The 23,998-nt window shown below is 42.8% G+C and overlaps 1 protein-coding gene across 5 annotated transcripts in view; it reads right to left on the bottom strand.

Annotated features, from left to right (window-relative positions):
• The window catches only part of macrod2 (mono-ADP ribosylhydrolase 2), a 399,810-nt gene that overhangs the window by 28,428 nt on the left and 347,384 nt on the right, over positions 1–23,998 (bottom strand). For all 5 annotated transcript variants that reach the window (XM_076743643.1, XM_076743644.1, XM_076743645.1 and 2 more), the window contains exon 9: positions 4,375–4,453. In XM_076743643.1, coding sequence (XP_076599758.1) covers positions 4,375–4,453 — 79 coding nt within the window. The remainder of the gene's footprint in view (positions 1–4,374; positions 4,454–23,998) is intronic.

The following is a 23,998-nucleotide window of genomic DNA, read 5'->3' as shown; positions in this document are numbered from 1 at the left end:
GCCAAGGACTGTGATCAAGCCATAGTGCTATCAAGCTTTTTAAGGTCTGAGACCTTTGTGAAACTTATGTGAGCGCTCAAATCTCTTGCCAAAACTTTTATATGGTGTTTCTTTCCTTTTTTTCCTTCAAAAATTGTACAATACAAAAATAATGAACCAACTCTTGCTTGAAATGTTGGAGAGAATGTTCCATCTTTAACTTTATGCCTGACGGAGATTAGTCCATCTCCTACTCACTTAACTATTCACAATAACATACATTTTGACCAGGGAGGGCAAAACATTTTCATGCAGCTCTAAGTCTTGGAAAGACATATGGATATTTTCATTCTTGACAAGAAATACCTCAAATGTACACTTTTCAATCATATGGTAGAATAGCTTGCCATTATATGGGGGCTGATTAGGATGGAGACACAGCTGGATTTAAAGATTGAAACTGAACTGTATTACAGCCAAGCCAAGGTTCTAAACGCATAAATGATCAAAAAGTAACCATGGCGAGCCCATACTGTACATGCTGATAAGCAGTTAGTCAGGATGTATTTGCACATTTTCTACGTGTCTGTGATTTATCCACAAACGTGAACATTTTAACATATGATGAGCTAAACTGAATCCTCATATTTGCCAAAGCTAACTGAGAGACTCTGAGCCACTGTGCTTTCTGGAAATCACATCACTAACACACCATGCTCTCCTCATTTCCCTGCCCCGAGGGACAGCCCCGTGAAACCAACACAGACTTCATTTTCACCCGCACAGGGTTCCTGTAGACCTTCATATCCTCTATCCAAAAATTACATGTGTGTGATAAACGTGTGTGCATACCACATCCTTACTTCCTCCAAAGCAGTGGGGGTTGAGAGGATGCTTCTATTATGGACTTTTGTGTGGTAGGTGTGTGGGTTGTGGGGTTGGGAGTATGAAGTGTATTAAGAGCCATGTAAATAAATGTCAATTGGAAAGTCAGTGAAACAGTTGGGAGAGAATGCAGCAGCCCAGATCTGTGCGCTGTGTTAATATTGTCAGCACTGTGGCTGATTGAGGAGAAGAAGTGATGGAGCCCAGCTTGTGGGCAGCCACCCGGATCATATTAGTGGCGGAGTGTACCCAGAATCAATTTCAACATGCTTTTACTCTCTACAACCCCAGCTGCCTGACTGCTTCCATGCTCGCAAATAATACGTGCCAAGGCGAGCATGTGGTCAATCATGATCTATGAACCAATCTGAATGCTTAATAGAATCATGTCATGGGATTAATGACATTGATTAAGCTCTATATCTTAATCAATTATTAGTTCTACTTGCTTTTTTTTAAAAAAGATTTTTTCTAAAAATATAACCATGATTACTTCTGGTTGCTCTTTCTGGGTGTGTGTATTCCAACAGTGCAAACACCGACGGTCCTGTTGACCAGATAGTGAGTCACAGCACATCTGAGATGTGTACAGTTAAAAGTAATGAATAGGTCATTATATCACTGGTCATGAGCTGAGTTAGGGAGGTGTGCACACTCCTTTACAAAATGTATGACTCTAAACAACTGAAGTGTTCATTGAGCTTCAGCTACATAAAAAACCCTTTGTCTGTTTGGGAGAACTCATAAATCATTAGTCATCAAACAGCTCGTCTGCGGGGTCTGACTGACACCAGGCACATGCCGCTGCAAAGACAATCTGCAGTCATTTCTTCCAATGTTTCACTGTGATGTCAATGTGCTAATATGCAATACTCGATTAGGTGTAACTTCCTGTTTTGTATGTATGCATTTGTGTGTGGCGGCTGATGTGGCTGCATGCAGGTGTGCCTGAGTACTCTTGTCAGCAAAGGCTATTTTTCAGCTTCCTCCTTCTGCAGAGATGTAACCATATTTTGGCTCTCTCACAGTGACAGCTTGTGGGAATGCACATTGTAATAAAGCAATTTCCTGTATGCAAATGTCCTGTTTACACATTCCTGCTCCAGTCATTGTCACTTGACAGATTGCTTGAATATGAGGAAAGCGGCTATACAATGAGAAATGAGAATAGTAAGACTTCAATAAAAAAAATCCATTGTGCCTACTCTCAGCTCGAGACATGTTTGAAACTGATGTCACAGGGAAGATCCCGAGTTTCACACAACTACATGCACGCACACATACAATTTATAGAAAGATCAAGGCCACTATTCACAATAGCTCTATAACAGCTTGCTGATGGAGGAGGCGGTGGAGAAGCTGCTCCTTGATATATCATAAGGAAGTAGAAAAGCAAGTGAAGGGATGAGGCATTGGCAAGTAGCATGGGAACGAGGAGAGTTGCAAGTGAGAATTAGTGAGGAGGAGTGGGAGAGAGAATAGGGAGAGTCGACGTGACAGAGGGTTATTGAAAGCGAGAGGATGTTGCAGGAGACAGAATGGTCTCAGGCCTCTGTGTGATGCATTCAGTGTTGCCGCAAGATCTACCTGACTGTCTGTCTCTAGCAGAGAGGATGATGGGATGTTCTGAAAGCGCTCCAGCACACCTGCAGAGCTAATTCACAGCCTCTGATTCACTACCGCCATTCTGCGCAGGCTAAATGCACGTCTTTTCACACTACGGGGTTATGCATTCCCTACATGGTGCAATCATGCCAATCAGCATTTCTTTCTTTAAAGCACATTTATTAACTACTGTTAAACACATCTACATGGTGCAGCCCGGCGGGACAAAACATTTGAATTCACTCCCTTACATGAATGTCTAGTCTACGATCACAGCACCAGTAATTATGTTATCTTTGAGTTCCTCCAGGCGGAACATCTTATAAGAGGTGCTGTTTTCATGGAGAGCGTGGTGAAAGCTTTGAACACACACATGGGTTGAAAGGCTGGTGCAGGTGTAGGCGAGCGTTCAAAAAAAAACCAAAACAAAACAAATGTGTCTGCCTCACTTCAGACAATAACCCTGTGTGGGAATGTCACACTTATTTAGCCACTTGGTCTATAATGGAATTAGTATCCGCTCGAGCCCACACATACACAAACAGCAGGGATAAAGTTGGCTCTGACCTCAGATGTCAAAGGGCACTCGACAGACGAGACGCTGTGATGAGGAGAAGCACCTGGGCGTCACATCCCGGGGTGTGCTGTGGTAGCCTTCTGGAACAACCCCGCGTTCGAATCAAGACTGACCTCTTTTCCTCTAATAATGCAGCTCTCAAAACTTTTCTGATTACACTTCGTGACATGCACAGAGCCCGTTGTTTAGTTTCCTCCCTGTTCCCAGCCATGGACAGATATAGGGCATTTATCCACTGACAGCACTTGTAAACGGCGAGAGTGATAACTGGAGAACAACAGCTCCAGATTCTCATCTCAGAGCGCTAATATGATGAGACGGGTGCTCGGTGCATGGGGGCAGGCAATATAATTAAGGTCTCTCCCCAGAATGTAATCTTTCAGGGAAGAGCCTGGGCGGGGAGCGGGACAGATGACGGGAGCGCAGGGGGAACAAAACACTCTCCATCAGGGAGCAGCGAGATGAAGGCCTGAGAGCCGGTATTCCATTGGGGAGGTGGGGAGGGAAAAGTGAGGTAAAAGGGAGGTAATGCTAGGCTGGTGAAGCCAGCCAGCCTCTTTCAGCTCCCCAGCTATTAAACTCAATCCTCCGTGGAGGCCCCATCAGAGCTGGTGACTGCTCCTGGCCCCCAAAAAAAGATGATGGCGCGAAAGGGGTGGGGGAATTGAAAGAGAGACAGAAAAGAGAGTGGGAGCAGAAGATAATGGATGTTTGTTTATTTCACATACAGAATTGAGGAGCAGTAACCAAGGACGATCAGTGGTTGCTATGCATCCCTGAATCTTTTAGTTCTTGCGGGAGACATTCACTGCCGAGGACTGTTATTACAGTCAATCAAATCTGACATTAAAGTCTCATCAGAATATCAACAATTATGTAAAATATCAGCCTGCTGGTTCACTGACAAGAAGGCTAACTATTCAAATCCTATTAAGGCAATCCATAGAGAACCTGACACTTGTTTTACGAACTGTCAGGATAAATTCTCACTCTTAATCTCCCAAAAGGCCGAGCGGGTGCATTGAATCTGTTTACATTTGTAGGTGTCACCCAAGCCTGACAGGTCCTCACACTTATAGTGCTTCAGGAACAACATATCTCTTGCTGTGGATGTTTCCACAGATACCCAAGGTACCAAAGCTGTCTTGGTCTGCACAGATGGTCAGTTAGGTAGGTGGTGACATCCCATATTATACAGAACACAGCATATTAATCATTCATCAATCCAGTAGCTAGTTCAGCTCAAAACAGCAATGGTCAACACATGAAATGCAACGATATCGTGTCAATGATATGCAGTCCGGTCGATTTGAAGTAAACACACATACCTTGAAATATGACAGTCATTTTCTTCTTGTAGATGGCAAAGTCAGTCTCGAGGAAGACGCAGAAAATGATCCGTTTGATCTGCACGGAAAGAAAAACAGATGAAAGAGTAAGAAGTGTACAACCTCACTGCAACAAAAAAAAGGTCCCACTGGTAAATTAAGATGACAACTAGACAAGTTTAGATCTGACGATAGCAGTCTGCATCAGCAGGAGGCAATCAGAGCCATTGAGAAATCTAATTAGTTACCCTCAGAATCAAGACCACCCAAAGTAGACCCTCTGAGACAGCGTTTAGAGAATATTACAGCACATTACATCAGAATAAGCATTATTGAATGGGTGCATTGGTTAGAGTGGAGCAATACGCCTCAGTATCACACAAAGTGCAACGACATGAAATTGGAACATCAAAGATGAACAATGGAGACTACTTTCAGCCAAACTGAAAATTACTAGAGAAAGTGGCACATAAAATATTTTACTCTACTTCTCAGGATCACAAAGCCATAATTAAATGTTGAAAAGAAGAACGATGAGTACGTTTCATATTGAAACCTCAAACAAAAGTCATGAAAAGACAAAAGACAGTTGAAAACCATTAAAAGAAAACAAGAAATTGTTATTGTAATTACTCGACTGTGGTTCACAAAATGTGAACAACACAGAAACACTGGTTTAACGGTAGGTCAGTGGCAGCTTGGGAACAGTTCAGGGGTTGACATGAAACAACAGTCACGTGTTGTGTGTGTTGATAACAGACAGACGTTGATCGACGGAGGATTCACTTCTTAACAGTGTTGAGAAAAGAAATCTCTGAGCTGTGTACGATGGCTGCTGAAGATAAAATAAAAGTCTGTCTGCAACAGTATGTTTGTAATAAAAGGTCTATAAAATTCAATAAAGGTGAAATCAGTGATATTTAAGAGGCTCGAACAACATAACCTTAACAGCTCAGTGGGTGGAACAGTGTGAACAGCGGTTATTCCTCTGTTGCCTCAATGCCTATTGAGATTTCAAACTTTCTCATCACTATGGACGACCTGGCTTTGTGTATTTGCTCTTGATGCTCCCAGACCCCCTAAACGACCAGCTGTGCACTCCACACTGAGTTTCTTCAAAACCAGAGGAATCATTCGTGCTTTATGTGAAAGCTGTAGCTTCATGACTTTAAAACACTGTTGCAGTGTTGGCATTATATTCTTGGTGCAGATCAACAACCTTGGATGTGGGTAGCATTAACCACAAAGTTATCTTGGGTTTGCTGTTGATGCAGCACAGCACTGGCTGCCATAAGATGATAAACATCTGAATTTTACTGATAATTACCCCTTCCACAAGCATTGTCAAGGGGAACAAATGAGAAAGCAGAGAGGTCCCTCTCAGTAATGCAGAACAAAGCTCTGAACATACTCAGTGGCTCTTAGACCTGACAAGGAGTTTATACTGACAAATCATTACATATTAATTAACTCAAATACGAGTTATGTTAGTTCTATTTGTTGGCTCAGTTGATATATGATTTGTTTTTTTATAATAAATCCTGACTTGAATGATAAAGTTGAAGTACATCATGCTCTCTGGTACTTTCAAAAGCCCATGAAATATTCCAAATAAGTGAATAATGTACAAACATGGCACTTATTCAATCAACAATTTGGCAAATTTAGCACAATGTGCAGAGAGCATTCATGAAACCATGATTTTCTATAACTGTGTGTTATAATTCTTGCTCCAAACAGTGGGACATCTTTTGGTTTAAAAACACTGACATGAAGCCATCCACAGGCCATATATACTTTCCACACTCTGATAATGTGCGTGTGTCAAGTCATATACGTGGCTGTTAAAAGATTGCAGAGAAAGAGGTCACCTCTTTCACTTTCACCTTTCTCCAGTGTAGTCTCAGATGTGCAGGCATCAGTCACAGTCACAGAGATGCATCGCAGCAGATAATCGCTTGACTGAATAATCGCAATTTAACACAACAGTCACGATGGTGGCCATCCATCCGCTACCCTCCTCCATGAAGGATAGCGATGTTATGAGGAAGTAAAGGGAGCTCACCAGCTTTAGCCCCATTCCTGACCCTGCTCAGCACAAGGATCCCATTCAAAGAGGCACCCTTCTGGTGCTCATACAGACATACATCTATTAATAGTTTATGATCCGTGCTTTGGAGTAAATGTTAGGAGCTGCATCCAGGATGGTAACATTTTATTTTGCTAGATGTCTTGGGGGTGCTTTGTTCATAAAATGTAGACTCACTCTCTCAACCCCTCAACCCCGCCAGAAAATGAAAGAAAGCTTTAAGTCCTTTGAAGTTGTAGGCTCGCTGACAAACAGATTGTGCAAAAGTGATAATACGCCAAGATAGTGCATGCCACTGGGTGCTGGAAGGCCACAGCAGCTCCCCAGGAATTTCCATTACTCTTTTATGGAGCTCCATTCTAAAGCTGAGTGCCCACTGTGAAACAGGATGAATCATGAATTCATGCATTGAGACACACAGACATGCCGGTGTACGCACATGTGAACACACACAGACACACACACACGGACACACACACAGACACCATAGATGTTGATACATTGCTCCTATGTTGTGTTTGATATGATAAAGGAAAGGAGAAATTTTACTCCGAGCCGTGCTGAAACGAAACCAAAAATGGAAAATCTTAACATCCGTGTCAGTGTTTCCCAGACTTTTTACAGTCATGTAGCCCTTAAGAGATTCAACCTCGGGCTACGTACATCCACCCCCTCCCCTGCCGCATCCTTATATGATTTTTTTCCCCCCCAAATCCACTTGAAACTGTGAAATACTCACCATAGTGTTAATGAGAACGGTGTGTTTGAGAGGATGCACATAACTCTGCAATGTTTGGCTGAATCTGAGAAAGTCTGAGTCTCTGAGAATCGTTTTGCATGTCTGTGCCTGAATTTTGTTTTCATGCTTGTCAGAGCCAAGAACCCACTCTCACATAAGTAGGCCTGCGTGGTGGCAAAGGGCATCAATGTCTTGACAGCACGATTGGCCAGTGCAGGGTACTCTGCACAGTCCTATCCAGAAATCTGGCACATTAATTCAATTTTCATGGATCCACTTGTTGCAACATCAATGAGGCTCTCCTGTTCAGATGCAGTTAAGGCAGCAGGCACAGCAGAAAAGGGATAACGAATCCAACTGTCGGACTTGTCAGTTTCAGGGTTGAACCTGCGCAGTTGTGCAGCCAGCTCATTGAGGTGCACTTACATAGTGCTTGACATTGTCTGCCACATTGCGCTGAGTTGCAAAAATAATAAAATAAACTAATAATCATGCAACAACAGAAAGCCTCCTGTTTTGTATCTGTTCACACAGTCTGAGCAGAGCTTCAACTTCTTTATGAAAGCTTCCATTTTATCTCATACATTGAATATGGTCACAGAGAGTCCTTGCAATCTGAGATTAACTTCATTTAGGCAAGAGGAAATATCACTCAGATAACATAGTTACGTAAGAAAGTCTTCATCATGCAAATGGTCGCTGCCTATTTCATGTTAGAAGGTGTCCAGCATTCTGTTGTCCTCGTCTCTAGCGGTTTACAGACGAGCATGCCCTCCCTGATTGACCTTTCATGAATGTGCGAGCTGTGCCAGGCTGGCTACATTTTTAGACTCATCCAACTACTGTGCATACAATTGACTGTATGCAAAGCAGTAGCTGCTTCAAAACCTTCCATGTCACTGATGCGCAGTGAAAGAGTGTTATTTGATGAACACATTTGACGGTCTGCACAGTTTGGGTAGCTAATTTGGGTTGCTTTTCCTGGCAGGTGTGTGACTGGGCTATTCAGACTATTTAAGATTGCATGTCCTTTTTCGGTTTCAAAAGTTAATCCGACCGTTTGTCTTAAAAATGCAAATTTCTTTTTTCTTTTTTCTTTTTTTTTTTTCAATGGCCCGCTCATCACTTCTCAGACCCCATTTTTGGAAACAGTGATCCATGTCATGTCGACTCTTGTCTCTGGCTCCCTCTCTGTCAGTTTCTTTGTGCAGTCTCTGTAACAGCATGTCCACTTTCTGCAGAAGTTCTTTTATTGTACAGATCAGAAACACATCATATGGTCTTTGACACTTATCAGCCAGACCAGGTTGACAAGTAAAAACCAGACACGCGGGTGTAGCACACTGACATTCTGCCTGTATCCAAACAAACACCACTGGCCAAGGCTTCTTAACAGTATAAAATGAATCAAACACAACAGAGAAGATGATCTGTGACTTTTTCTTTGCAAAAGTAAATTCCATCAGTCTTTACTTAAAACAGCTTGTTTGATCAAAGTCAACCAGAGATGGTTTATCTCCTGCATGCGCACACACAGTACTGAATAGTCATGGAAGAAGAATGCATGAATAGTTGGAGACCATTTGCTTAATAGCAGCCTGAACCAAAATCACATGCACCAGTTTTTAATCATACACACTTTAAAACAGCCATTTCTTCTCATGAGGATTGATGATGACAGACAAAATCGCCATCTTTAATACCCACTTTGTATTGATGTCTTTTTGCATAATTACACACACAAAACAAGAGCAAATATGATACACAAGGTGGCATTATACTGTATGAGTGTACTTACATTTCAAGGCCAATTAGGATGAAAGTAAGCATGATTTAATGAGCACTGCAGACTTGAAAATGTTTTTAAATACTTAATTTTAGATGTTAGATTTTGGAGAAGAGGCCCAATATTTTGGTCTGTATGTCTGTGCGTGCGTGTGTGTGTGTGTGTGTTTAGTGTGCACCCTGCCGCCGCCAAGGTTGAAAAAGTTAATGGAAGACTAATTAGAAAGCTGGGATCACGGCATGCTGGCCTGCCTAGTCATTACTCATCCCTGATTGGAGGGCCTTTGCCAAAGGGTGAGCACAATATGATTGGGTCCCCTGGTTGCATATGGGAGGGATGGTCCTCTTGACAGAAATATGTTCTGCACAATAAGGTGCGAGACTGTGTAGTTGGCTTGACCTCTCACTCTTTGAGCGGTATTTAGTGAAGATGCAGCCAACTCGGGCAAAGTAATCAATGGATTCAAAGGTTTTAGATAAAAACAAGTTTCTACAAAAACAGGAACATCAGAATGTATAAAAAACGTTTCTTCAGACATTTATTTAATCAACTCCAAATAAAAGGGATTTTTTGAAACATTTCCACTTAACTGTTTCATCCCTGATGAGTCCTAGATAACAGTGAGAGGGAGATAAGTCACTGGGCTGAGTTTCAACACAGTGGCGAGGGCATACTTTATTTTCTATTGCACCACAAAGTCATTTATGGTGCAGACACTGTCAGTGCTAATGCTGCACTGTAAAGTACTGAATGATGCAGGTTAATGATCTCAGAACACTTCGGTCATCTAACCAAATCAATTCAAAACCAGTGTCTCTTCGTTGTAATTGACTTCTGAATATGTGATCAGTTGCCAGTAATTAAAATGATACTGCCAGCGGTGTAACCTACACCTTTTGGTCCGTGAAATGCAGCGAAACAAGATTTTGAAGTGGCCAGCTCTGTCAGTGTGTGGCAGATGCATGTGCCTCAGTGTAAATGAGAGACGTGGAGCAATATGAAAGTGTCATTTATGTACTTAAATCTCGTTTCATGAAATACTGTATGAGATTTTTAATTTGTGTGTATCGGCTCATCATTCTGGTGCCGGCCTCACCAGGTGCCCCAGACTCCTACTGGCTGGCTAACAGATGAGCTGTCATGGCTGGCCACCCATGCCCATAATTACATTGGGGGCACTGCCAGCAGAATCTGACGTGCAGGCACAACGCACGCACTTTTGCTACTTGCTTTTCCTTCTTGATTCTGTCACAAACAATAATAGGGACAGGTTGCCCTGGCATGTCTGCTCCAGATGGAGCCCAGACCCAAGGGAGATCTGTGTCTATGTGTCCTGTGCTGCCTCGTTACTGAGGCACTGGTTCATGCAGGATCCTGAATGGTTGGATCCAGATGGACAACAGCGACAGGAGACTGATATACATTATTAACACCAGCTGAAATAATTCATTCAGTGGCTTTATTTGCTTACATTCAAGGTCATAGTGATTCAGAACTGGCAGGTCACCAATCCATCATGGTGGCTGGGTTTGATGAACTATATATATATATATAGTAAATACACAGTAAATACATATGTTTGTTTTGTTTATGATTTATTGATCTCTGACATGACATATGAATGTTGTATGTGTGATCATACATGCCATTGTCGGAGAGATTGAATAATTCCAGCAAATTATTCCCGAGCCAGAAATATCCCCCCATAAAACACAGCCTTCTAGCTGCATCATCAAAGCCATAATCAGTGAGCGCTTGTCTCCTTTGTTGTCAGCAGCGCTGGATTGGATAGAGGGTTCACTTTGAGGCAGGTGGACCATATCCAGGCCTTATTACTGATGTAATTACACACACCTGCGTCCCCCTTACCGCGGGTACAGCCTGCAGCTTGAGGAGGCATAGAAAAACTCAGCTTGGATAATGACAGGCATCTATAGTCAGAGCTGTGTAAACACAAATACACATAAACATTCCTAGATCCTTCACGATCATGACAGCACAACTGCTCGGTCCACGCTGCTGCTTAAAATCTGCTCGTCACAGAGACATCCCTTGTGTCCACCCCCTTTAACAGTGGAAGGGATTATGTTGGTGGCAGGGCTGACAGCGGCAGCCAAGCACTGGCACCGGCTACTCGTGCGAAGCTGAGAGCAGCTCCTCCATTTGACTTTGATTGACCCTGTCTGCCGAGAGAGTTGCAGCTCCACCTGCAGCAAGCTGGTGAATTATCATTTCAAAGAAGTGCCCAGAAAAGGTTATCCCTTTGAACAAAACGCCTCCATCCACACATCAAAGGAGGAGCCTGACATCGGGCTTTGCGAAGCCACGGTTACGACCAAAGCCTGGAAGAAAGTGCTGAGCTCAAATTCTTACTTTCCAAAGCCGGTCGACATTAGACCCCCGCTATATCATGATAAGGGCAATGGGGTAGTCAATGGAGTTAGCTTAATATTGCTAAACAGACGACAGATTTTGGTAAATGCTTATGTACACAATTATACATGAGTGCTCAGCACAGTGTGACTAATTAGAAGTGATAACATTCTGGTAAGCTGCCTTGTTATTTCATCAGTGTAAAACATCACCATGCCACTTCTAAGGCCATGTGCAGGCCAGAATATAAATCATTTTGATGGGAAAATGCTGCCTTGCTAGATTTGAAAAAATCTGTGAGATAATTTATCAGCAATTTGTATGTTAATTCAACACATGCTGTGTGTGCCTCACTTTTTTTTTTTTTTCCTTTTGCACATTAGAGTTGAACAAATAGTTCTTACTGTATTATTCAGGCTTCATTGCTGCATGGCACTGTAGACAAAAAAATTGGAGTACAGCATGCTTGAGGCATCTAGCATTTTAGCTCACATTTTCAAAAATTGTTCTCTCAAAGTGAAAGAGACAGCATTTGACTTTCACAGGCTTTGAGCTGTTCCTGCCAGCTCCCACTGCCAGCAGCAGACTCACTGTGCTATCTGATTAAAAAAAAAAGAGAGAGAGAGAGAGAGAGAAAGACAGACACAATTTCAGCAGGAAAAAACGCACAATTCATCCTTTGTATTTCATTTTACATTATTTTCATATTTAATCTTTCTGAAAGAGGAGGCCAGGCTTTATGGATTTTAAATTCTCCAGTAAATTTTGCCAACAAGAACACCAAACACAGAGGCTGAAAATATTCTACAGTGGCTGTTTTACCTCCCCACAGGAAGAGTAACTGACATCACCTGACTGCAACTAAATGTTTGCACCTTACCAATGACAGTAATGAAAATCCTTTCCCACCAACAACAAGACTTCTATCTTCCCTAAGAAGAGATCTATGGGAAACGTCAGCACCACCAGTGCCTCCAGAGATTTGAGGTTCACAATATTAGAGCACCTTTTTGGCATGTGACCAATGGTGCAATCCACTCTACTAGCAAATTTGTCAATTAATATGGATGGTCAAATAATTATAATGATGGAATACACGTGCAGAGTCCACAGGGAAAAGTGTGAGTGTGAAGGATTGGGTCATTTTCTAGTCATAAAGATGAGAGGTAGTGCAGCTGCGGACGAGGTCAGAGGGGAATGATGAAGGAAGGACTAATATGAGGGCTGTATCTATGATCCATGGCTGCATTGGTAATGATCTGACCTCTGGACAGCAAGTGGCCTACAACAACCTCTCCTGATGAGGAGTATGTGTGTGTGTATGTGGAGGTGAGGGGAGGGACGTTCCTGTGATAACTTGTTCAAAAGTATATGAAATGTATGAGGTCCAAACTGACTGTTGGGCTTGAGAATGGAAATATAATATTTTACTTCAGCCTCAGAGTCAGATAAAGTCATACATGCCATTATGTCTCTCTGAGTATTTTAAAAGCATGTTGAATGCTGATCTTTCAACTGCTCAGTTAATGGATGTCTGTAGAATGACGAGCAAATCCTGGAAAAGTTCCAGAAATAGCAGACATCAATTTGAAGAGAAATGCAATGACGTGTTTTCCTTACCTTGAACTTGCTATGTGATTAAATTGCCCAGTACCTGACGTTTGCTATTGTTGGCTTGCGTGTTCTCATGCACTTGCTGGTAAAACTTGAGATACAAGCAACATGGGGACCCTCTCATCAAGACATTGCTCCACAGTGCTTGCTTGTCTCTAAAAAATCTCTCAAAAAATTTCTCAGGAGCTGAAGTCTGGAAACTGAAATGTGTCTCTGCACAAGTTCCTCCCTCCCGTTGAGCTCCTTTAAAGCATCAGCTGACCTTTGACACCTTTGCTGTGCTCCCCATTCCTATATTGACCAACAATAGGCAGTATTACATGTCAAGTTGAAGGATTGGTGCTTTGTGCGGATGTGTCAGGCTCTGTGTCCGCTCATCTGCTCGCCAGGATCATGCAGGGGTTATCCTGCTTGGTTGTCAAATCCACTAATATTTTCATTTTTCCTGTCTCTATTTAGTCAATACCTGCTCAGTCTCTGGGAGGAGGCCAATAAGAGCCAACTCAGCCCTGGCTGACAGAGGATGGTGTGTGCAGCCAGGTATAGACATCCTCTAAGCTGAACCCGTTACGCCCAGCTCGTGTCGATGAAGTCATTACACAATGTGTGTTTCTCGCCAGATGGAAACAGTTTTCACACAACAAGAGCAAACCCTTTAAGGTCCAGCAGGAGAGACTGTATGGGGAAAACACCGTCTCAGACAAATGAAATCCACTGATGTGCACTAAGGAAAATAAAACAATACAAATGTCTCCTTTCTATTTCTCGGATAAATCATTTTTGATGTTTCCCTCTCGTGTATGCAGGGTTTGGAGTAGTCAGTGTGTGTCTCTGTGTGCTTGTTTGGCACGTCGGGCTTCTCCTTTTCAGCTGCATGTTTGCCGTGTCTGGGCCTGACTGGTTCTGAGGGGGTTTCCTGGGAGGAAATGTGTGGTGTGATTCAGCCAGGTCCTCTTCAGTTTGAGTATTACACAAAAGCTGCCAGACGAATGGGAATCCAATCACAGCTCCCTATGGCAAAATTGCCTGAACTGCACACAAGTCTGGATCTGGAGAGGCGCAGAGGAGGCACCGGTGACCTGTGATTTATCTAACAAACATGTCCACGTTTCTTCAGCAAAAACACATGTGATACAGCCGCTAGCAGTCAAGCCGTGTCTTCGTCCTGTGCATTTCTATTAATAATGCCCGCCTGCATTGTACCCCAGTCAGTGCTTGAGCATGATAATGCAGACGATGTGAGAGAGTGTGTGTGGGCTGTGCCATCCCTTGCTACACAGAAATGCTAATAACGTTGCCTGTTCTCTGAGGTTTAACCCTCATGTGGTGTTTTATTTTTTTTCCTGTGGAGGTTAATGCCATAAGGTCAGGAGGAACACTCATTAGAAAGTACTTTGCTTCACATACACTTTCTTCTAGCGGGAGTTATTACTCCTTTGCTACTTTTATAACAGAGCCCATCCATGATGCCAACACAATGTTCGGGCAGAGGTATGATATTTTTTACTTTTATTCCTGCTCATCCACCATCTGCATTGGAGCTGGCACCGAACCCTCGCAGACACGGTTCATTAAAGCCCTTTTTTGCTTTCAAATCCAAACAGCCACACAATCATCTGAATGGCTCTCATTATCTCAAGTTTAGAGATAGACTTTTTTTTTTTTCTGTGTACCGTTTGCACCCCTACAGAGACACACTGAAGAACTAGATCTTCTCATTATATTCCTAAAACCACCCTGTGATAACATGAATAGTTACTGGAGGTTTTAAGTGTGTCTATAGACATCTTACAAGGCAATAAAGAAGGATAAAGAAACACCCCCAAAAAGGAAAAGAAAAGCAGAAGTGAACACGTGTTACAACGAAAAGGTGATCCTTTTCACATTAAAATGCCACGACAGCCACTGTGAGGTTACGGCAGATTTACACACTGCTGAACAGAACACAGGATGAGTGTAAAGGCAGGAAATAAAAAACAGAAAAACTGATCCTAAGAGCGATACCATATGGCTATGTGGGCGACATCAAACAGGAAAGCGAGCCTCAAAGCAGAGGTGCTGTTTGACATAACTTACAAAGTGGAATGAAGATCTGATCTGGACTTTGTCAGATGCGTCAAGCAAATTTACAGCCTCTCATTGAATGTGAATTGTACAGAGTCTCAGGGCTATTTATTCGCAATGACAGATGGGCAGAAGGTAAAATGCTTTGGGGCGGGGGGGGGGCAGTGGATTAGGATTACAATGAGAGTAGAGAAAACATTTAAACATTACAAGACACATAAATCATTCACAAAGACAGGCAACATTGCAGAATATTTGCTGGAAACCATTTCATGTTACAGTATCACTACTCATCTGCAACGTAAAGACTGGAAAACAATCTAAAAAACAATGTCACAAGCCAAAGCAGACAGGCGCAGATGTTGATTTCTAACTGGGTTATAAATAAAATACAGTTCTCACAGAGAGTACCCAAATCAGAGTCTTTGGATGCAGTGATTAAGAAAATTGTCTGGTTCTGATTTCCTCTATGTTGCTGTAACTGGCAGCAGCAGACTGATATGAGGTGCCTGAAGGTGTTTGCTCCGAAGATGGGAGGCTGATTAGGTATTGTACACGTAAGTGTCTCATAAGGTTTATAGAAGGTTAATCAACTAAAGGAGAGTTAAAGCATGGAGATTTGTGGAAATGAGTGTCACCCGCTGCAGTCTGTACTTGTTTTTGATGACAAACAGCTGTGTAATAGCAGGTCACTCACGGGCTGTTATATTATCTTGACACAATGGTTACCTTTACAGCTGGCCTCCACATGCTCATCTCACATCTGGATATCTAGACTCCATTTATAGTACATCTGAAATAAAAATTTTATTCCAGCATACACACCAAAATCTGATACATCTTTCCCTTAACAAAACATAGATTACTGAAGGCAGATTTTCTCTGGTAATATTTATTCCTCATGTCCTTTTTTGCTTCCTCCCTATCTCTATGTATCCCTTACAATCTCTCTGTGGCAACACTACTATCCAAATTCCTGCTTCCTGCTTGATTTGCATGCAAAAGCATGATTGTGTTTATGTGCTATTAAATGTACTTTGGAGATTCTTGTCATTTTCTAATGTAACCAAATGTGTCACTGGCAGCCTCTAAAACAACCATCAGCTCATTCACAATCGGATTTGCGGCGTCTCTGCTCCATCCAAAAATAATCTGATCACCCTTTTTGGTGTTGATGCCAGGTGCAACGAGGATCAAAATTTGAGCATGGGGAAGATCAGAAAATCAGGATTAGGGTTTGTAGTGGGAGGAAGAAGACTTCTAATTAGCAAAGCCCTGCAATGCGAGCAGTTTTGTTATACGCTGAGAGAAGACCAGAGTGCTGTCAAGCTGAATTCCTAACGAGTTATAAAAGAAAACCGTAGAACTGAAAAAGCTTTTGGTTTGGTTGAACTAATGTGAACAAAACACCTCACTGAACTACATGGCCTTAGATTTGGAAGTTTAACACAAAGTTCAGTGTAAAGAAAGTCTCTCAGAAATAATCTTTGACTAAATCTGCCAGGAAGCCAAATGAAGGCAAAATGTTGTCATCATCTACAGTTTAGCACGGTCGTATCAGTGCAGCCGGGGATAGGGAGAAAGCTAATTCTCCCCAGTCTCCCTGATTTGCATGATTCCTCTCAGAGAGACTGCAATATATCTACATTAGTGTCAGTGTCCTTACGCATGTTTGCCGTGCTGCACCACGTGCTGCCACGCTAACGCACAGGCCACCCAAAAACAAGGAGGGATCCCATTGACACTAAAGACACAATTCAGTCTGACTGATCAGAGAGCTCATAGGAGTGTTACTAAAATATTCAGCACTGCGCTTTTCAAACACCGATCCACGAGTAAAAAAAAAAAAGCATTCAAAAGATCCCCCGAGTAACAATAAAATAGCTAAAGTGTGTCTAATTAGCATGATTAGTGGAAGAAAGCTCTGTGCTCAACTCTTGAATATGAATCAAACAGTTTCACTTGTTGGCAGATCAAATAAAATCATCTAAATGCACTACAGTATAGTGAGGTACTTTTATTGGAAGGAAACGAGCTGTTGAGCAGAAGACGGTTTATTTCCGTGCAGCAACCACATTAGCTCAGGGTGCTGAGGTAGCCCGTGGCACGCATGATGGACGGTCCTACCGCAGAGCTCCACGGACTAATGTGTCCCAGCCTCCGTACTCTCCTCCAGCTCTCCATAACTATGCCAAGGAAGTCTCCAATCAATACAGTATTGGTTTCAGTCTAGCTGTCGCTTAGAAAAATCAATGACCAACCCATTTCTAGCACTGTTCTCCACACTATCTCTTGTAAGCTTCCTTAAAACTGACTGGAACCAAAGCAGCCAGTTATCTCCCCGCCTCGTACGTCTGTGAGTGTTCGCAAGAGCCGGGTGACACTTTGTTAATGCGACAACTGTGTAACAAGGTGGACAGAGTGCTTCCGTAATTAATAATGCTAATCCAACATCACTTTATATGTGCACTTAGAAAAAGACAAACAAGGATAAGTAGGAGAAGAAAACACACTGCAGAAAGGGTATGATGAATGAGCAGGCTCACTAAGTGACTAATACCAGGGGATAAGAGAGAGTATTTCCCCCCTGTTGTTAATACTTTAATAAACAAGGACATCCACTATTTTCAAAGCAATATATCCAGTCTAGGTACTAATTAATGTTCCTGATAAATACGGGCCGTTAAAGATGTGTCGAGGGACTAATTAGATCAGTGGAAGAAGAGTCACTAAGCATGCAGTCATATCACATGGGACTGTGGAGTAAAGAGGGAGAGCGCCCACTCTGTCATGTGGCGGAGATCCAGCCGGCTCAGTCTTAAGGAAATCCCGCCTGCTCCATCAAGAGGAAACCACGGGCTAATATAATACCTCGAGATCCATAAGTAACAACCAGCCGATAAACCACTGGCAAAGTAATGAAATGTGACTCATCTTTACGTGGCAAATGGCCACTTAAAACAGCATCTGAGCTGAGTCTTTAAGGGAGTGAAAAAAACATCAGGCAAGGCGCAGCCCTCAGTAGGCCTGCTGTAACCACACCTCTAACCAGGTCCAGGTGGACAATCCAGATCCCAAGAAGTGGGTCAACCCCGCACCATAGAGGAAACGCTTAAGGAGATACAGAATTGAATGCAATCGACTAAGATGCTGTGCAACACATCACTGGCAAACACGGCTAAGATGAATCTTTGAAGTCTTAACATACTGCGTAAAGCATCTCTGCAGGAGGAGAGGAACATGGAGGAATAAAGCCCACACTGACCCTGTGACCCCTTGAAGCGCACTCCTATATTACTATTCTGCATGCCTGTGCTTTGACCTTTTCAAATCCCTCTTTAAAGGTTGCGTGTTCCTGTGTCTGTGGGCTGCGCGGGCTCTGCAGGAGCAGCCGGCTGAGTGAGCGCACCTCGGCTCTCCACAGGGTGACCTACAAAGCTATTGTATTAAAAGAACTGTATTTATCACTGCTCTCCACACCAATCTGTTCTACCTGCTGCACGGAGAACATAACCCTTCCTCAAACTCAAGTGCTCTTCCACTCAGCACTTTGAAAAGCCTTTTAGGCACGACTGGTTAGTGGGGTCTCTGAAAAGGAAGCCCATCGCTTGGCTGCTTTGAGAGGTGAAAATGGTATTCAGGAGCCACTGAAAGTTTAATCAGTCTGTGATATGTCTGCGCTGGGCCATTTGAAACACAGGCCTGAGCTAGCACCGGCACTGCTCACTGATTACAATGGGATAGTGTCCATTTTTTGGATCCTTCCTTCTTTGCATCTGCAAAACGGATACCTATTTCTGACAGATCTCTTACTTTAAGACTTTAACCTGAGTGTCTGCACCAGGTGCACGGCCTCTCAGCCTTCATTTTTTTCATCTTTTCAGATTATGACAGGCATATGATGAGGCTCTTGCAGGGGCTCCAGAGGAGGTTGTACCACAGAACGCAAAAAGGAATTGTTAGGCATGCTAAAGACACCTCCTGTGAAATGTATAATAATTATCCCAAGTAGCACCTCTCCTGTCAGCCCCCAGCCCAATATCCCAGTGTGCTGTGAACAAATGCGATTTTCACTTTTGGATCTAGTGCAATACAGCCTCAGCATACATGTTCTGGATAACTTCCTTCAAAGTGAATAGCACTTTCATAAAAGCAAATAAAGTTAAAACAGAAGAGATTTTTTTGGTTTTTCAAGCTACAGTTGACCATGGAAGAGACTTTATCATATCAGGCAGCTCTGATTTAGCAACAAAACAAACCAATTAGATGGAAAGACTCTGTGACCAGGAGTAAAGAAGCCCAAGGCTAACAGAGCCACAAGTTCCTCATAATTCCTCCAGTAATCTAATTAAGATACTTACTGGAACCATGGCAAGCTAATGAGAGGGCTATGACACATTTGTGCTCTAAACACTGAAGCGCTTTATCTGGCTGGGAAAATGGAATTATTTCCACAACTGCATCTCAAAGTCTGATATCCTTTCTCTCCTGGAATGGTTTTGTTTTGCCTGGCCTATCTCATCTGTTCATCTCCTCTCCAATCTTATAGTTAATTCTTCCAAGACAGGGACACAATGCAATTTCGTTTTAATGATTAAAAATGGAGCTTTCGAGAAAACGTAAGTAGGTTAAATAAACAGTGGAACTCCGACGGGCATAACATGACGGCGGTGCAGCTCTTTATCAGATATTTATAGCTCACAGTAACAGTGGTGTGCTGTGATATGTTTCTCTCCACAGGGATGTGGCTGTGCCTGTGTTCTGACATACAGTGTATCAGTGTCCTACTGTCTCTGCGACCTAGACATACAGAAGCACATGTTGACAGTGGTGCGCACACAGCGCTAACATGCTGTCCTGTGTCCTGCGACTGAATCTTTAATTCATGCGCTGTGTCTGAGCCGGGTCCTCGCCTTGTTTTGGCCGACGGCTGCCTGTCTGACAGGGAGTTGGAGGGGTTGGAGTGTTGATATGGAGGTGTAAGATGGTTGGGTGGGGTTAGGTGCATTTACAAATCGAGGCAGATGGCAGGATGTGAGAATTGCCAATAGACATTTTGCTTCCTGCTTTGCGGGGCCCGCAGGTCGGCGGGGTCAACGGCCAGCTTTGCCGTCGCAGCCCATGCTGCGCACACAGGAAGAGAGCGGGTCACTCTTTTATCACCAAGGCATATTGAACAAGCAGCTGAGAAAAGATCACAGCAGCACAGGGGGAACGCAGACCCGAGAGGTATATCTCTCCTGCTTTCACGCACTCAGATAAGGCACTGAGTCTGACAGCACTTTCATTTCTGCCACTTGCTTATTTCATATGATTAAGCTTTAATGGGTTTTTGTGGATAACATCCCTTTGTTTTCCTCTGTATTTCTCCTAATTAAGATTCAGTATGACATGTTGAAGTCCTCTTGCTTTTGCAGCACCGGTCTATTGGAAAATGAAACTGAGCTTTCGTGAGCGGGAGGGTAACCATCAGGAAGCAATTTAGCTTCTCGCTGATCTTTAAAACTACAAACACAAAGTTTCACTTCTTCCTCTGTGCCGCTCAGCAGAGATCCAAAAATCCTCGCTGTCCTTAGAATATTCACTTTGAAGAAGTAAAACGCATATGAGGCACACAAAGCTGAGGGAGAAGTGGGTGAGGTGGTGTTTGTAAAAGCAGTGGGAAAAGGATGAATAATCTCTAGCATGTTATATACAGTAGACGCTGTGGGGGGCTGTGTGTGTAATCTGAACACTGAACATGTCATTAACATGAAAATGCACCACCACCAAATACCTAGAATGATAAAACAGATTTACATTTTTTTCACTTATTGAAATTCATCTTTCCTCACTCGCATGCTATAATTGACACAGTTTAGTAATCTGTGGCAACTGCATGAATATGAATGAATGAAGCTACTTTGGATATACTATATTTCAAATTAGCAGGCACATCTATCTTTTTGCATGCCCCAATTAAATTTGACATTCTGTATGAGGCAGCGTTGAGCAGTCAGTGGTGTGTGTTTATGAATATGTATTCCTTTTACGGTGTCAATTAAGCATTGGATAAACGTCCATGATATGCTTTTCACGAGCTTAAGTGTAGTCAAACTAATTCTAATTAGCTGGTTTATATGAGAGGCTCAGATTAAGAGTAAAGAGCTGTGGATGTCCCATCGGCGCAAAGCTACGAGCCCATATGTGAGGCTGTGTGTGTTTTGTAGGAATAATAAATCGTCTCACATGTTTTACACTTCAGAGTTGTTCAGCCTTGGCGCTTAGTGGATTTGCTTGAAAATATTCCAGAGGAAAAAAAAAACACACATCTGTAAGACATTTTCAAAGTCGATGGCTGATGTGCTTTGGACAGTGTCATTAAAACATCCCGGGTTATGGCCCGTTATAAAAATGCCCAGCTATCCAGGTGTCAGGAGACATTTATTGGACTCCCAGAGGCTTTGGGAGGGAAAAGAGGATTTGGAAGTTTCATGAAAAGACAAGAAAACGTGCATGAAAACCTCTTCACCTAAAACTGCAGGAAAGCTTCCAGAATGAGGATTAAGGTTCAACTTCCATCTGTGTGACGGACAGACGAGTACTTAGCAGACAATTATAATCCGTTAAAAGCTAATAAAAGCACCATCATGCTGTTTCAGCATGAGGTGAGCCAGGCTCGGGGCTGATGCCGGCTCTTTCCCTCTGATTGGCTGTTCGCTGATGAGAGGTAGACATCCTATCTACAGCCCCAGTCCCCACAACAGCCTCAGGCTTAAGGGGTCAGAGGTGAGACCCGGGATCACATCAATCACACATCCACTGTGAACGCTACATGAGTTAATTTGGTAACTAATTTATCTGAGATGGGCTCCTATCTGCCTCATATCAGTTTAAATGCCTCATGGATGGAGCACAGGTCTTTATTGCTCTGTTGAGGAGAGAGCAACTCCCATGTGCCTGCTTCAGCGACTCGCTGCAGTAGGCATGAGATCAAAATGGGGCTACTTTTTGATGTTTCTCTACAATCTGAGAAAAAAATACTAATAAGCTGCACATCCCTCAGCATGAAGAGAAGTGAAAAATTCTGCCAGTCTGAATTTGGGTGTGTGCCACTGCAGGACAACCTGAGGTGTCACCACTTTCATCTGCTTGGACTCAAGTACATCAGGGAACTCATTAGTACGACAGTCTTTCAAACCAAAAACTCTTCATCCCTGTTATCCAGTCAGGGAAACATCTGTGTGATACTCATCCCCCCAGCACCACCCGTGCCCCTACCTCTACCCCTAACCCTAACAAACCAGGTTACTAGGTTAATTGGTAACCATGACACTCTAATCACATGTGCTTGAGACATTTGATGTAATGAATTGATTTATTGACTTAAGTGGTTCTGTAATATCCTGTGCCCGGTGTAAATTAAGCAAACAGCAGCTATGTGTGTGCACAATTCAAAAGATAATAGCAGAAATACAGTATTTACCACATAACGTTAATTTCTTCGATCAAAGCATGCAGCTCTGAAGCTTATAGCACAGACATATTGAGGATGCACTGGAAACAAAACTACAAAACACCTCCATAACCATGAATAATTTTGAAAGGTAAAAGGAAATGAGACATCTTATCGCTATTCTCCAGTGAGGGCGGTAGGGAGAGGGTGAGTCAAAGGTTCAAGATGCATTCAGAACGGACCAAATACAAGTTTGTTTCATTATCAGTTTTGGTCTGAAGCTATATAAACCTATCACAAATGTTCTGCCTTTATCTCCACTGTTTGGATATACAGGGGATGAAAATATTTATTCCCTTGCTAGCAGTGGATAATAGGTTGTAGCCTTAAGCCAATGCGCTTTCAGGAGGAGTACAAAGACACAGATTGGAGATGAATCAATGGTGATGATAACATGAGCTGGATGCAGTGAATCAGCCTGGGTCTGGGCTTTGTGACCGGTCTCATTCAGACATAAACCAGTGGCTCCAAAGATTAAGGGGAGATTCTGTCTCTGCCTCTGTTCTCGGCCTGTAACTGAAATGTTTTGGTTGTCCTTTAGATCCCTCCTGTATGCCACCAATCACAAACCAGTTCCTTGAGAGATGGCCGCGAGCACAGTCCTTAGAAGTGGATTGCGGGGAAACCTGATGTAAATATGTGCAGCTGGCAGCGCATGTGGTTTTATTCATTCTGCTCGTGAGTCCTGTGCTGAGAGGTACAGTATGGATTTCTATGAAAATAACTTCGCCTTACAGTTTTTTTAAACTCAGTTTGAAAGTTAACCTCTTGAAAAGTGCATGCGCCATCTGAAAAACATTTAAATAAGTGCTCTCTGTATGAACTCTCACAAGTGCTCTTTGACAAAATGAAGTGACTGAAATGGTGCAGGGTGTCACTGCATACGACTTGAATAATTACAACCTGTGTTTGGTGTCTGAACGTAGCAGTTAATCCCGTGTGACGGGTCTATCTGACAATCTCGACTGCTTGAACACTGATTGACACCCTTCACTTCACATAATCTGCCAACATTTACAAAGACGGTAGGGTACAAAAAAAGGCTGCTGCAATAGAAAAGAATAAAAGCCTTTCTTCATGGAAACTGAATCCATGGTCTCTCCAGGTTAAAGCAACTGTGCCAATTTAAAAATAACAAATACAGACACAGAGCCTACAGGGACCCAAAGCTTTTACTGTAAACTGTAGCAGCCATAGCAGGGATATCACACAGTTGATAGATACTTCCAAATAAGCTATGAGACATGGGCTCTCTTGTGTGTTACCTCATAACCTTTCAATTATATATCCTGATAACATTTCGACTTTTATTGTCAGACATGATGTTGATAAGTGTCAAATAAACTGCAAGGAACATAATGCAGTCACTCGGGCCCTCCTGCAACAACAGAACATCCCGACATGACGAGATGGTGCCAGAGCACAAGTTAACTGAAGTACTCCTACATGCATTTTTACAATCCA

Source organism: Chaetodon auriga, chromosome 11 (assembly GCF_051107435.1).
Source record: "Chaetodon auriga isolate fChaAug3 chromosome 11, fChaAug3.hap1, whole genome shotgun sequence".
In the NCBI taxonomy this organism is placed as follows: Eukaryota; Metazoa; Chordata; class Actinopteri; order Chaetodontiformes; family Chaetodontidae; genus Chaetodon; species Chaetodon auriga.
This window is presented reverse-complemented; position numbering and strand designations above follow the sequence as displayed.